The 13,790-nt window shown below is 42.3% G+C and overlaps 1 protein-coding gene across 3 annotated transcripts in view; it reads right to left on the bottom strand.

Moving 5' to 3' along the window:
• malrd1 (MAM and LDL receptor class A domain containing 1) overlaps window positions 1-13,790 on the bottom strand; it is a 430,000-nt gene that overhangs the window by 92,490 nt on the left and 323,720 nt on the right. For all 3 annotated transcript variants that reach the window (XM_059972137.1, XM_059972136.1, XM_059972138.1), the window contains one exon: window positions 2,173-2,353. In XM_059972137.1, the coding sequence (XP_059828120.1) occupies window positions 2,173-2,353 (181 nt within the window). The remainder of the gene's footprint in view (window positions 1-2,172; window positions 2,354-13,790) is intronic.

Consider the following 13,790-nt stretch of genomic DNA (forward strand, 5'->3'; position numbering starts at 1 on the left):
TCCCTCCCATCACCCGACCTTTAGCTACTCAACTCCACATTTTGGACATCCCTCATTAAACTCATTTATCCTTCATTTCATCATATTGCTTTTGTTCTGCCCTCGTTAGACCATATTTGGCCTTGGAGGCTTAATCTTCTGGTCATGCATTCACAAAGCTGTTTGAGACATTTTTCTCGTTTAGCAAAATTAAATTGAAAGCAAGTTTTTGTGTTAAAACTTCAAAGGCTTTATTGCTAGATGTGGAACTTTCACTTGCTTTAAGGTTGTAGCAGATCTCTAAGTAATTTGCAGTCACACATTTTAGATAGCCAGAGGCATGTGTGAACATCTGATAGAGATCTGGTACAACAGTGAGATATGAATCTAATTGCATTCATAGTATATCGGCATTGCTGGCAGGGACAAGACCTCCACTTGCTATTGAGAAAATAGTGAGTTGTATCTTGAACCCCTCAGGTGAAGTTACTCTCAAAGCCTAGCCAGATGGAAGTTCCAGAGTATGTATCAACAATAGTAAGTGAACAGTATTTTACTAAGCAAAGATGTGTGATTTAAATAGGCTTAGTTCATATATACTTAGTGCAATGTTCCTCCTAGGTTACAAGTTTTTGCATTGCAGTGTGATAAGGTGCTTGCAATAAATTCTGTAGGCCAAGGCCTCAATACCTCCTTGTGAAATTTGATCCTTGATTTCCTCACTTGCAGACCCCCATCAGTCCAGATTGTCAACAACATCTCCTCCACAATCTCCATCAGCACAGGTGCATCACAAGGCTGTGTGCTTCGCCCCTTGCTCTATTTGCTTTACATTGACTATGAGGCTAAGAACAGCTCCAATGCCATATTTAAGTTTGCTGATGACACTGCTGCTGTTGGCCTGAATCAAATGTGACGAATCTGCCTTTAGGAGGGAGACTGAAAATCTGGTTGAGTGGTGCCAAAACAACAACCTATCGACCAATGTCAGCAAGGCTAAGGAGCTGATTATTAAGCAAACACGAGGAAATCTGCAGATGCTGGAAATTCAAACAACAACACATACAAAATGCTGGTGGAACACAGCAGGCCTGGCAGCATCAATGTTGACGGTGCTTCTCACTATAGATGCTGCCTGGCCTGCTGTGTTCCACCAGCATTTTGTATGTGTTGTTGTTTGAATAGTGTAGCTGATTATTAACTTCAGATGTCCGTGAGCCAGTCCTCATCGGAGGATCAGAGATAGAGACAGTCAGCAACTTTAAATTCCTTGGTGTTATCATTTCAGATGATTCATTCTGGGTCCAGCACGTAAATACTATTATGAAGAAAGCACAGCAACACCTCTACTTATTTAGAAGATGGTGAAGATTCAGCATGTCATCTAAAAACCCCTATAGATGTGTGGTGGAGAGTATACTGACTGGTCGCATCATTGACTGGTATGGAAAGACCAATGCTCTTGCATAGAAAATCCTACAAAATGTAGTGTATATGGCCTAGTTCATTCCAAGTAAAGCTCTGCCTGACATTGAGCACATCTACATGGAGCACTGTTGCAGGAAAGCACCATCCATCATCAAAGACCTCCACCTTTCTGGTCATGCACTCTTCTCATTGCTGCCATCAGGAAGAAGGTACAGAAGCCTCAGGACCCACACCACCAGGTACTGGAACAATTAGTACTCCTCAACCATCAAGCACTTGAACCAGAGGGGATAATTTTACTCAACTTCACTTGCCCTATCACTGACTGTTCCCACAACTGATGGTCACTTTCAAGGATGCTACATCTCATACTGATAGTTTCTTATACTTATTGTGAGGCCTGCAAGAAAATGAAACTCAAAGTTGTATAGGGTGACATATATGTACTTTGATAATAACATTACTTTGAACTTTGAGATGGTACATACGTATTGCAACTTCAGGTAGGGAGATCATAATTGTGAAACACCCTGGACAAAGTACCAATTATTGAATCTGCTTGGATATTTTTGGTGCTGTAACGTGTGTTGTATCACATTATATTTCTAATTTGGAATTCACAATATACAATTATAAAGAATTGTTAGAAAGAAAGTGACATTTTACACAAAGTCCTCAGGTTGTGTTTGATAGGTTTTTTTACTCACCCTTACTTTATAATTTTGTATGTGAACGTGTGAGTGGAAAGAAGGCTTGGATACACACCTGGGGCACAATGTTTGAACTGAATGTCATCAATAGCTGCTCCACCTCCAAAATTCTTAGTTCGGATTCCTTCAATTATGATTTCAAAGTTACGCAGATTTTTCAGATGTATCACAGCCTTCTTCCATCTATCACCTTGATTTCCAGTTTTATTCCATACTTCAGTTAGATCTTTACTTGTCTGCAAAAATATATATGTAAGCATGATATTAATAATGCAATAAAATGCTTCAAAAGCCTTACTGTCACACAAAGGTGCCATGGTTTAGCAAAGTAATCGGCATTAAATATAACTCCATAGAAAGCTACATCATGAAAAAGGTGGTCCTCCCCATGACTGTTTTGTTTTTCACAATGTATTTACATGAAAGCTCTGAATTATTATTCTAAGTTTATTTTTTATGAGTGGCTTGATGATTAGAATTAAATGCACACCATTTGGTCTAGAAAGAACCACAATGACAATTTAAGCTATGTTTAATCTTCAGTACTTTCACTGCTCATGTATGCCACATTACAGTGTGATTTGAGTAATTGATAGAATAACAATACGGTATTCTAGTGACATCAAATAACAGTATTTGCATTCTACAAATCAGGACACAGTTGTAGACTTAGAAACTATTGTATGAATTATATAGGGAAAAAAGGACAATTGTCAGGTGTCTATTTCTGCTTTTCTCTTAAAATACTTCATTGTTCAACTACCAAAGTAAATCATCTATTGAAGTTACACAGAACAGCAGACTGACAGGCACTAAATGCTATTTTCTAATGGCAAGTGGCTGTGCTTGCATTAATTAAAAATGGATTACCCTTTAAGTTTAAGGAACTAATTAGATGTTGGCCAAAGGACTGCTCAAATAATTCATTCTGATGCAGCCCTTGGCCAGATATTATTTCATTTCTGAACTTATTGATTCCCAGGATGGAAAGATGAGGCTGAAATATTTGTAAGCATCTTCAAACAGCAGTGCCAAGTAGTTGATCCATCTTGGCCTACTTTTTAAGTTCCTGTTGTTGCAGAAGCTGGTCTTTATCCAACCCTGTCTGATATCAAGCTATAGCTGATGCTGCAAAGGGCATGGACATGACTTCAGTACCAGAAATAGTCACACACTGTAAAGTCAATGAACAAACTATCGACAAAGGTGGCCAATTGAATCATGATTCATCATCAAGGGCAAAGAAAAATAAATTAGCAGCAAATGGAGTGGCCATTGTTTGAGTGGCCCAGTGTTAGAGTGGCGGGGGGGGCTTTGTCTCAGCAGGCTTGGGCAAAGATAGTTTCTGCTAAGTTTCTTTTTCATTTTTCCTTTCTTCCATAGCTAGTGCAGTGAAATTGGCTCCAAGGGCTGTGTTGTGTTCTTTGTGTGAGATGTGGGAATTCTGGGATACCTCCAGCCTCTTGGATAAGCACACCTGCATCAGGTGCACAGAGCTGCAGACCCCTGGAGAACGTATTGAGGAAATAGAGCTGCAGCTCAATGAACTTTGGCTCACATGGGAAACTGAAGAGCTGATAGACAGGAGCTACAGGGAAGCTGTCGCTCCAAAGATACCATACCTAGCTCACTGCCAGGAGAGGGAAAGGAAATGAGCAGCTAGAGCAGAGCCCCCTGTGGTCTTTCTCCTCAGTAATAACTTTACTGTATTAGATACTGTTGGGTGGGGGGGGGTGACCTACTGGGGGGAGCTGCAGTGACTGGGTCTCTGGCACCGAGTCTAGCGCTGTGGTTCAGAAGGGAAGTGGGGAGAAGAGGACTGCAGTAGTGATAAGGGATTCCATAGTTAGGTTTTGTAGTTGTCTCTTGTAGTTGAGCCCACCAGAAGAAAGGCTATTCTGGATTGGATGTTGTGTAATGAACCAGATTTGATTAGGGAGGTTAAGGTTAAGTAACACTTAGGAGACAATGACTATAATATGACATACTTCATCCTTCAGTTTGAGAGGGCGAAGGTAAGGTTAGATGTATCAGTATTACGGTGGAGTAAGGGGCATTACAGAAGTATGAGAGAAGAGCAGGCCAAAGGTGATTAGAAGGGGACACTAGCGGGGATGATGGCAGGACAGCAATGGCTGGAGTTTCTGGGAACAATTCTGAAGGCACAGGATAGATATTGGACATCCCAAAGAAAGAAATATTCTAAAGCCAGGATGACAAAACTGTGACACACAAGAGAAACAGCATAATAGCACAAGAGGGCGTATAATAGAGCAAATATTTATGGGATGGTAGAGGACTTGGGAGCTTTTAAAAACTTACAGAAGACAACTAAAAATCACAAGGAAAGAATACATGAAATATCAAAGAGGATACCCAAAAGTTTTTTTTTCAGATATATAAAGAGAAAAAGAGAGACAAGAGTAGATCAAGAGTAGATATTGGACCACTGGAAAATGTTGCTGGAGAGGTAGTAATGAGTGACAAGGAAATGGGGGATGAACTAAGTATTTTGCATCTATCTTCACTGAAGAAGACAGCATCAGTATGTTGGACGTTCAGGAACGACAGGGGTCAGAAGTGAGTGCCATTGCTATTACTAAGGAGAAGATGCTTGGAAGCTCAAAGTTTTGAAGTTGGATAAATGACCTGGACCTGATGCACTACACCTCAGGGTTCTGAAAGAGGTGGCTGAAGAGATTGAGGAGGCAAGAATGATTGGATTCTGGCATGGTTCCAGAAGACTGGAAAATTGCAAATATCACTTTACTCTTCAAGGAGGGAGGAAGGTGGAAAGAAGGAAATTATAGGCCATTTAGCATGAAGTCCACCCCTCCTCCAAATGACCAGATGCTGTGTCTCACCATGGCCGATGTGAGGAGAACACTGTGCAGGGTCAACCCACGGAAGGCTGCTGGACCAGACAATATTCCTGGCAGAGTGCTTAGAGGATGTACAGAGCAGTTAGCAGGTATTCTCACTGATGTCTTCAACATCTCCCTCAGCAGCACCATTGTTCCAACATACTTGAAGGCCGCCACCATTGTCCCCATGCTGAAGTTTTCAGTGTCCTGCCTCAATGACTACTGTCCAGTTGCACTCACATCCATCAACATGAAGTACTTTGAGAGGCTCATCAGGAGGCACATAAAGACCCTGCTGCCCCCCACTCACTGGACCCCCTGCAGTTCACATACCATCCCAACCATTCAACAGATGACGCCATTGCCACCACCCTCCACCTGGCCCTAACCCACCTGGACAAAAAAGACACGTACGTTCGGATGCTGTTCATAGACTTCAGTTCAGCATTCAACACAATCATCCTTCAGAAACTGATTGGAAAGCTGAGCCTACTGGGCCTGAACACCTCCCTCTGCAACTGGAAACTAGACTTCCTGACTGGGAGGCCTCAGTCAGTCCGGATCGGGAGCAGCATCTCCAACACCATCACACTGGGCACGGGGGCTCCCCAGGGTTGCGTGCTCAGTCCACTGCTGTTCACTCTGCTGACCCATGACTGTGCTGCAACACACAGCTCGAACCATATCATCAAGTTCGCCAATGACACGACCGTAGTGGATCTCATCAGCAAGGACGACGAGTCAGCTTACAGAGAGGAGGTGCAGCGGCTAATAGACTGGTGCAGAGCCAACAACCTGTCTCTGAACATGAACAAAACAAACAAGATGGTTGTTGACTTCAAGAAGGCACAGAGAGACCACCCTCCGCTGAACATTGACGGCTCCTCAGTAGAGATCATTTAGAGCACCAAACTTCTTGGTGTTCACCTGGCAGAGAATCTCACCTGGTCTCTCAACACCAGCTCCATAGCAAAGAAAGCCCAGCAGCATCTCTACTTTCTGCGAAGGCTGAGGAAAGTCCATCTCCCACCCCCATCCTCATCACATTCTACAGGGGTTGTATTGAGAGCATCCTGAGCAGCTGCATCACTGCTTGGTTTGGAAATTGCACCATCTCGCATCGCAAGGCCCTGCAGCGGATAGTGAGGTCAGCTGAGAAAATCATCGGGGTTTCTCTTCACGCCATTACAGACATTTACACTACACGCTGCATCCGCAAAGCAAACAGCATTATGAAGGACCCCATGCATACCTCATACAAACTCTTCTCCCTCCTGCCATCTGGGAAAAAGCACTGAAGCATTCGGGCTCTCACAACCAGACTATGTAACAGTTTCTTCCCCCAAGCCATCATACTCCTCAATACCCAGAGCCTGGACTGACACCAACTTACTGCCCTCTATTGTGCCTATTGTCTTGTTTATTATTTATTGTAATGCCTGCACTGTTTTGTGCACTTTATGCAGTCCTGGGTAGGTCTGTAGTCTAGTGTAGCTTTCTTCTGTCTTGTTTTTACATAGCTCAGTGTAGTTTTTGTAGTTTCATGTAGCACCATGGTCCTAAAAAATGTTGTCTCATTTTTACTGTGTGCCGTACCAGCAGTTATGGTTGAAGTGACAATAAAAAGTGACCTGACTTGACTTGAACTGAACTCAGTGACTGGGAAGATGGTGGATCGAAGGTTAAGGATGTGGTTTCAGCATGCTGGGAGGCCCATAATAAAATAGCGTAGTTTCCTTAAGGAAATATCCTGCCTGCCAAATATTTTGGAATTCTTTGAGGAAATAACAAGCAGGATAGACTAAGGAGAATTGGTGGATGTTGTGTACTTGGATTTTCAGAAGGCCTTTGACAAGATACCGCACAATAGGCTACTTAACAAGGTAACAGCCCATGGAATTACAGGAAAGATTCTAGCACAGATAGGGCATTGTCTGACCAGCAGGAGGCAAAGAGTAGGAACAAAGGACGCCTTTCCTGGTTGGCTGCCAGGGCAGGTAGTGCTGAGGAAGCAGGGATTCTGCAGAAGGATTTAGATTAGGAGAATGGGGAAAGAAACGGCAGATTGAAATGCAATGTCAGGAAATGTATGGTAATGCCATAGATAGAAGGAAGAAAAGTGCAGAGTATTTTCTAAATGGGCAGAAAATTCTAAAATCTGAGTTGCAAAGGGAATTGGAAGTCCTTGTGCAGGAATCCTTAAAGGGGTAAGTCTTTTCCGCAGAGAGTTGTGAGTGCATGGAATGGGCTGCCGGCAACAGTGGGGAGGTGGATACGATAGGGTCTTTTAAGAGACTTTTGGATTGGTACTTGAAGCTTAGAAAAATAGAGGGCTCTGGGTAAGCCTAGCAATTTCTAAGGTAGGGACATGTTCGGCACAACCTTGTGGGCCGAAGGGCCTGTATTATGCTGTAGGTTTTCTATGTTTCTATGTTAACTTGCAGGTTGAGTCTGTGGTGAAGATGGCAAATACAATGTTAGCATTCATCTTGAGAAGATTAGAATATAAAAGTAAGGATGTAATGTTGAGGCTTTATAAGGCACTGGTGAGGTCTCACTTAGAGTTTTGTGAGCAGTTTTGGACCCCTTATCTAAGGAAGGATGTGTTGACATTCAGAGGAGGTTCATGAGAATGATTCTGGAAATGAAAGGGTTATTGTATGAGGAGCATTTAGTGGCTCTGAGGCTATACTTGTTACAATTTAGAAGAATGAGGTGGATCTCATTAAAACCTATCAAACATTGAAAGCCACAGACAGAGTGGATGTGGAGAGTGGGGGAGTCTTGGTCCAAAGAGCACAGCCTCAGAAAAGAGGGACGTCCATTTAGAATGGAGATGAGGAGAAATTCCTTTGGCCAGAGGGTGGTGAATCTGTGGAATTCATTGTCACAGGTGGGTGTGAAGGGTGTATTTAATGCAGAGTTTGATAGATTCATGATTAGTCAGGACGTGAAAGATTACAGTGAAGGCAAGAGAATAGAGTTGAGAAGGAAAATGGATCAGCCATGATGAAAAGGCAGAGCAGACCCAATGAGCCGAATGGCCTAATTCTGCTTCTATCTTTAATAGTCTTATGGTCTAAAGTGGAAAATTGATCATGCATACTTAATCACCCTAAAGCAAGACGAGCAACCAGTCGCTTTATTTGCACTCTGCGCCTGTTCCCAATCAACCGCGAAAGATGGAAGGGATCATTGGCACTGTGTTAAACAGTCACTCAGTGTTCAGAACTATCTGGCCCCTGACCTCATTACACCCTTCATCTCAACATCAACAAGGAAGATGAAAGTCAGGGATGTGGCTCTTGATATGAAGGCAGCTGTCACTTGTATTCAGCAGTGCTGCTATTCACAGATCCGCTGCCATCAACACTCTGGTGAAGTATCTTAGTTAAACTTAGATAGCCATCTGAAGAAGCAGCCAGGTTATTAGTGGCTTGCAAGCCTTCATTCAGAAAGTGATATACTTCATACCATTTATCTGAAAAAAAATGAAAAGTAAGGAATCTGGAATAGACACTTAAATAAAACTAATATTTGTATCCACATTCAGTCCTGAAGAAGGCTTTCTGCCTGAAACACTGTTTATTTACTTCTATAGATGCTGCCTGATTTGCTGAGTCCCTCCAGCATTTTGTGTGTGTTGCATTGTATCTATATTATCCAGAAATTTAATTACATATGCAAGCTTAACTGGGAAATGCTCTGTAGTTCCTTAAAATCATCAGTTAAAAAACTGGAAACTTGCTTTCTGTCAGCAATAGTTTTATTACACGGTTCACAGTGATTTAAATAAAAGCTACTCTCAACCACCTTCCCAGAGCTTCAAATGGATGGCCGATAAATGTTGGTAGACAGCTACACCCATTTCTTCTGGGTGTGTCAAATAAGGAGCAAAAAGATCCATTTCTGTTGAACCATAAAATATGAATGGAAGTGCTGAAAACACTTAACATGTCAGACTGTCTCTGTGAAAAGGAAAGCAAGCTAAGGGTCTTTGCCCTGAAATGCAAACTGTCTTTCTCTTTCCATGAATGCTAGGTAATCTGCTGCATGCCTCCAGCATTTTCTGTCTTCATTGCATAATTGCAGAATCTGCAGTCATGTCATTTCCATTGATTAAATAGTATTTCATCACACAGCCATTCTAAACTTGTTTCAGATGTCTTACAATTCACAGAGACTTTCCTTGCCAGTTTTCAGCCTGAAATATTAACTCCGCTTCTCTACCCACAGATCCAGTAAGGGATGTTCCTGCGATTGATTGGTGCTGATCGGCAGGGCCGCACATGATCACAGATTCCAAGTGATTGAGAGAAGTTCTAAGGGTGACTGGAGGAGAGATTTGTTATGTAACAATTAGTTATGATCTGAAGCGCAGGGTGAAGCAAACCTCACTGACGTGTTGAATCGGCTGCCTGGCTTCCCTCTGAGCAGTAACAACCCTCTGAGCTGTAGTTTTGAAAAGGGATTTGAAATAATATTTGACAATAATAAAACTTAGAGAATGGGATTGGCTGAATTGCTCTTGTGGGCAAATCACCTCCTTCTACCCTATAATGACTGCTGATGTCATTGTGGAAATTTACTAGTCAGGGGCGCCCATGCCCTTTTCACTGGCTGGAAATGATTATTCAAGATTCCTGAAGTGAAACCATGCATAGTTGGAATGATTTTCTAAAGTTGACTGCCTGAATTCATTTGAATCGATATTGATGTGGGCAGGACTGAACCTTGTACATGATTAATGATAATAAATAAGGGAAGAGAACCGAAGGTAATTGGAGGAAACAAGTGCACACATAACTGTACACTCTAAAGGATTACTGTGCTTAGCTGTTAGTTGTCATGTGCGGTGGGGCGGTTTGTGCAGTTACTGGTGCATCAGAACTACAGGGACCCAGTTCCAATCCTGATTTCAAGCGCCACTGGCGCAGAGTTTCTGCATATTCATTGTGACAGTATGGGTTTTCACAGTTTCCGCTGGTAGATTAATACACTACTGCAAATTGCTCACTGGTATATGTTGAAGGCACAAAGAATCAGATGGATGATGAATAACACGTGTAGGAGAGAATAAACTGTTCATGAAACCATGAATTCTCTTTTTCTCTGCCTTTCTTAAACTTAACATCTTTCTCCTCTTTCAAAGAAAAGTACGTGCTCTGCTTTTTTATTACTCAACCATTTCTCACCTCTTGTGAAGAAAACGTGCTTAATGTTTTATTACTCGACCATCTCACTGCACTTCAGCAGGTAGCTAGTCATTTTGAGTTAGTTTTAAAACTTGCTCACTATCATCTTATGTTTTGTAACTCCAAATCCAAAGGAAAACTCGGAGCTGGGAATAACACACTTATGATGTGGTGGCATAATGACATATGCATTCACATACATTTATGTAGATAACACAGAATGCTTAATCAAACATTCTTTTTATAATATTACTCAACTATTACTGGAATATTAAATACACAAAAAAGACCAGTGTCAATCAAGGTCTGTGTCATTTTCTAAATAGCATTCCGGTATTTTTCATTGCAATGTTCCCATTATCACTGATGAGCTTCCTACTAGACTGAACTCATCTCCAGGACTCCTGGAAACATTTCAATCTCTAGAACCTACATTCAGTATCAAGGTCACTGCAGCCTTAGCAGTCAAGTTATAATGCACAGCCATCTCTTGCATTTATGCAAGTCTGGAGACCAACCCCTTGCTTGACTCATTCACGAAAGTTTGTGAAAATTTGGGCCTTGTATCATTCATAAAACCAAGGTCCTCTAACAATCAATATTTCTGTACAACATCATTCTTCAAAAGAAAGTGTAGGTGGGGAAAGAACTTCCAAAGTTTTCAGCACTGATGAAGGATTGTGACCTGAAATATTGATGATTCCTTTTGCCACACGTTTCCCTATTCCTCTATTTGTTTCTCCTTTTAAATCCCCAGATTGATGCAATGCAGGATGTCCTCCTCTGAGGACAATTCTGTTCCCAGTTTTACTATGTGGATTTGTAGTTACACTGTTCACTTTGAAATGTGGTATTGTGACTACCACTGGGATGAGAGGCTAAGACCATGGAAAATGTGAAATCCTTTCAAAAAGCCCGCATTGCTGCTAACACCGTTTTGTCTCTTCAAGTCTCTGAAATTTGGCTACCTGCCTCTAGAACAGCAAGCTAAGAGCCATTTGTATAACATTTGCACTATTCTGACAATAGTCACTTTCTTTTGCAGTTCTTAACAACGCAGATGGAGACCATGAACACGAGAAATTCTGCAGATGCTGGAAATCGAAAGCAACATGCACAAAATGCTGCTGTCCAGTAGCACTCACATTGAGAGAGACAAAGTACTTTGATAGGTTGGTTATGGCTAGAATTAACTCCTGCCCCAACAAGGACCTGGACCCACTGCATTTTGCCCACTGCCACAATAGTTCTATTGCACTCATGATCTCATTGGCTCTCCACATGGCCTTTGATCACCTGAACAATGTAGATACATGTGTCAGGATGCTGTCCATTGACCACAGCTCAGTGTTTAGCACAATCATGCCTGCAGTTCTGGTCAAGAAGCTCCAGTTCCATGCCTCTGTACCTCCCCCTGCAAATGGTTCCATGTCTTCCTAACCGGAAGGTCACAAGCAGAGCAGATTAGAAATAACATCTGCTCCTCGCTGATGATCAACACAGGCGTGCATCAGGGATGTGTGCTTAGCCCATGGCTCTACTCTCTTTACACCCATCACTGCGGGCTAGGTCTGAAAAGGAAGGGGGAAGATGCCAAAATAGAAAGGTAGGGGGATGGGAAGGATGGTAGCTAAAAGGTGGGAGGTGAAGTCAGGTGGGTGGGAAAGGTAAAGGGCTGGAGAAGAAGGAATATGAAGCAGTCCATTTAACCCATTGAGTCTGAGTCAGCTCTCAGAGTATTCCTGTCACTTCCATTCTCCCACTTACTTTCTCTTTAACCTATTCCCTGATATGCCACAACACCCTGCTGGTTCTCCCAGCAGCTGCCCGCTATAGTGGCAATAAATAGGTAACAATATCTTCACACATGGGATGTGGGAAGAAAGCAGAGCACCAGGGCAATCCCACAGGGTAAGCGTGCAAACTCCACACAAGCTGCTCCAGAAGTCAGCATTGAAGCAGGGTTCATGGAGCTTTGAGGAACCACACACAGGAACTTAGCAGGCCAGGCAGCATCTATAGAAAAAAACTCAAAAAGCTGATGTTTCTGGCCGAGAGCCTTCATCAGCACCTTGCAGCTTTGAGACAGCTTCATTACCTTTTTCTTATTGTGTCCAATTTTCCTCAAAATTCGGTGAAGCATCTTGGGGTGTTTCTCTAAGGTGGAGCTGCTATAAATATGAGAAGAGTTGCAGTCAAATACTGTTAGCCCTCTGCCCATTTCCTACTGCAGGGATCATTGACCCAAACGTAAATAATAAGGAGCCTAGATTTCAGGCTTGTTGTCAGCATTGCTGAATGAAGTGTGTTTTTTTAAACTGTGCATCTATGGACAGAGAAATACCTCTGAGGTTAAGCGTGTACCCAGTTGCATTCCTGACATATTCCTTTACATGCTCACGGTAACTTGTGGAGCAACGCGATGAATAATGACCGCACTGCACTGAATAATTACCTCCCCAGTTACTATGGACATGGGCCCTGCTTTGATGCTGTCTCTCATCCCTGACATTAATGTCTTTCCTCCAGATGGCACGATTATAAACTAAGAAGTTTCTGATTATTGATTTATAAAGTTGAGAACTTATAGTCCTCCCTTGACCCCTCAATAACCTTTAAAGTACAGATTGATGTTAAATTTGCCTTCAAACAATTATTTTGTATAGCACAGAGGTTTCTTCAATTTCAGTGGTCCAAAAGGCTTCTTTTTCTAAATACCATTTAAAGGTTGTGGGTTAATGTAACATCAAAGCTGATGAAGTTTTCTGTCCTGGACTAATCTCCCTAATATGGCAGTGATCAGCACATTATGAGACGTAACGAAGATCAGCAGCTGCTGCCTGGAGTGACCCTGCGGCTGGGAAGCTGAGTAGTGCTTTGTTACTAACTTTGATACATAAATTGTTCCAACCATGCACATTTGGGATCACACAAGGTCACAGATTTTAGTGAGCAGAGAGAATGCAGTTTGAACACGAGGCCTTAAATAGCTCAATGCAGGAGTATTAGAGCAGGTACTTGTAACGTTAATAAATAAGTCGTTTCTCAGATGAATGACGCTGGAGTTAGCTGTTGGCGGGATGCACTACCAGGACTCCCGTTGATGCTGTTCTGAAGAGTTTTATACCAGTACCAAAAAAGTGAGAAGAACACATAGACACCTAAATGAAAGGCAGAACTTAATTCTTCTGGCTAGGCACGAACACAAGAGATTCTGCAGATACTGGAAGTCCAGAGCAACTCACTCAAAATGCTGAATAAACTGTTGAGGCTGAGACCCTTCATCGGGTCTGGAAAGGAAGGGAGACGATGACAGAATAAGAAGGCAGGGGGGAGGGAAGGAGGTTAAGTTAGAAGGTCATAGGTGAAGCCAGGTGGGTGGAGGAGGGAGGATGATGCTCAGAGGTGACAGGTGGAAAGGCAAAAGGCTGGAGAAATTACCGGAAGGTGGAGAAATTGATGTTTATGCCTTCAGTTTGAAGTCTACTTAGACGGAATATGAAGTGTTGCTTCTCAGTCTGAGGGAGGCATATTTACAGACAAACTGCCTTTCAATAATTTTTGATAAAACCACTGATTCCCATAGCTATCTTAACTACATCTCTTCTCAAACT

This window comes from Hypanus sabinus, chromosome 6 (genome assembly GCF_030144855.1).
Source record: "Hypanus sabinus isolate sHypSab1 chromosome 6, sHypSab1.hap1, whole genome shotgun sequence".
In the NCBI taxonomy this organism is placed as follows: Eukaryota; Metazoa; Chordata; class Chondrichthyes; order Myliobatiformes; family Dasyatidae; genus Hypanus; species Hypanus sabinus.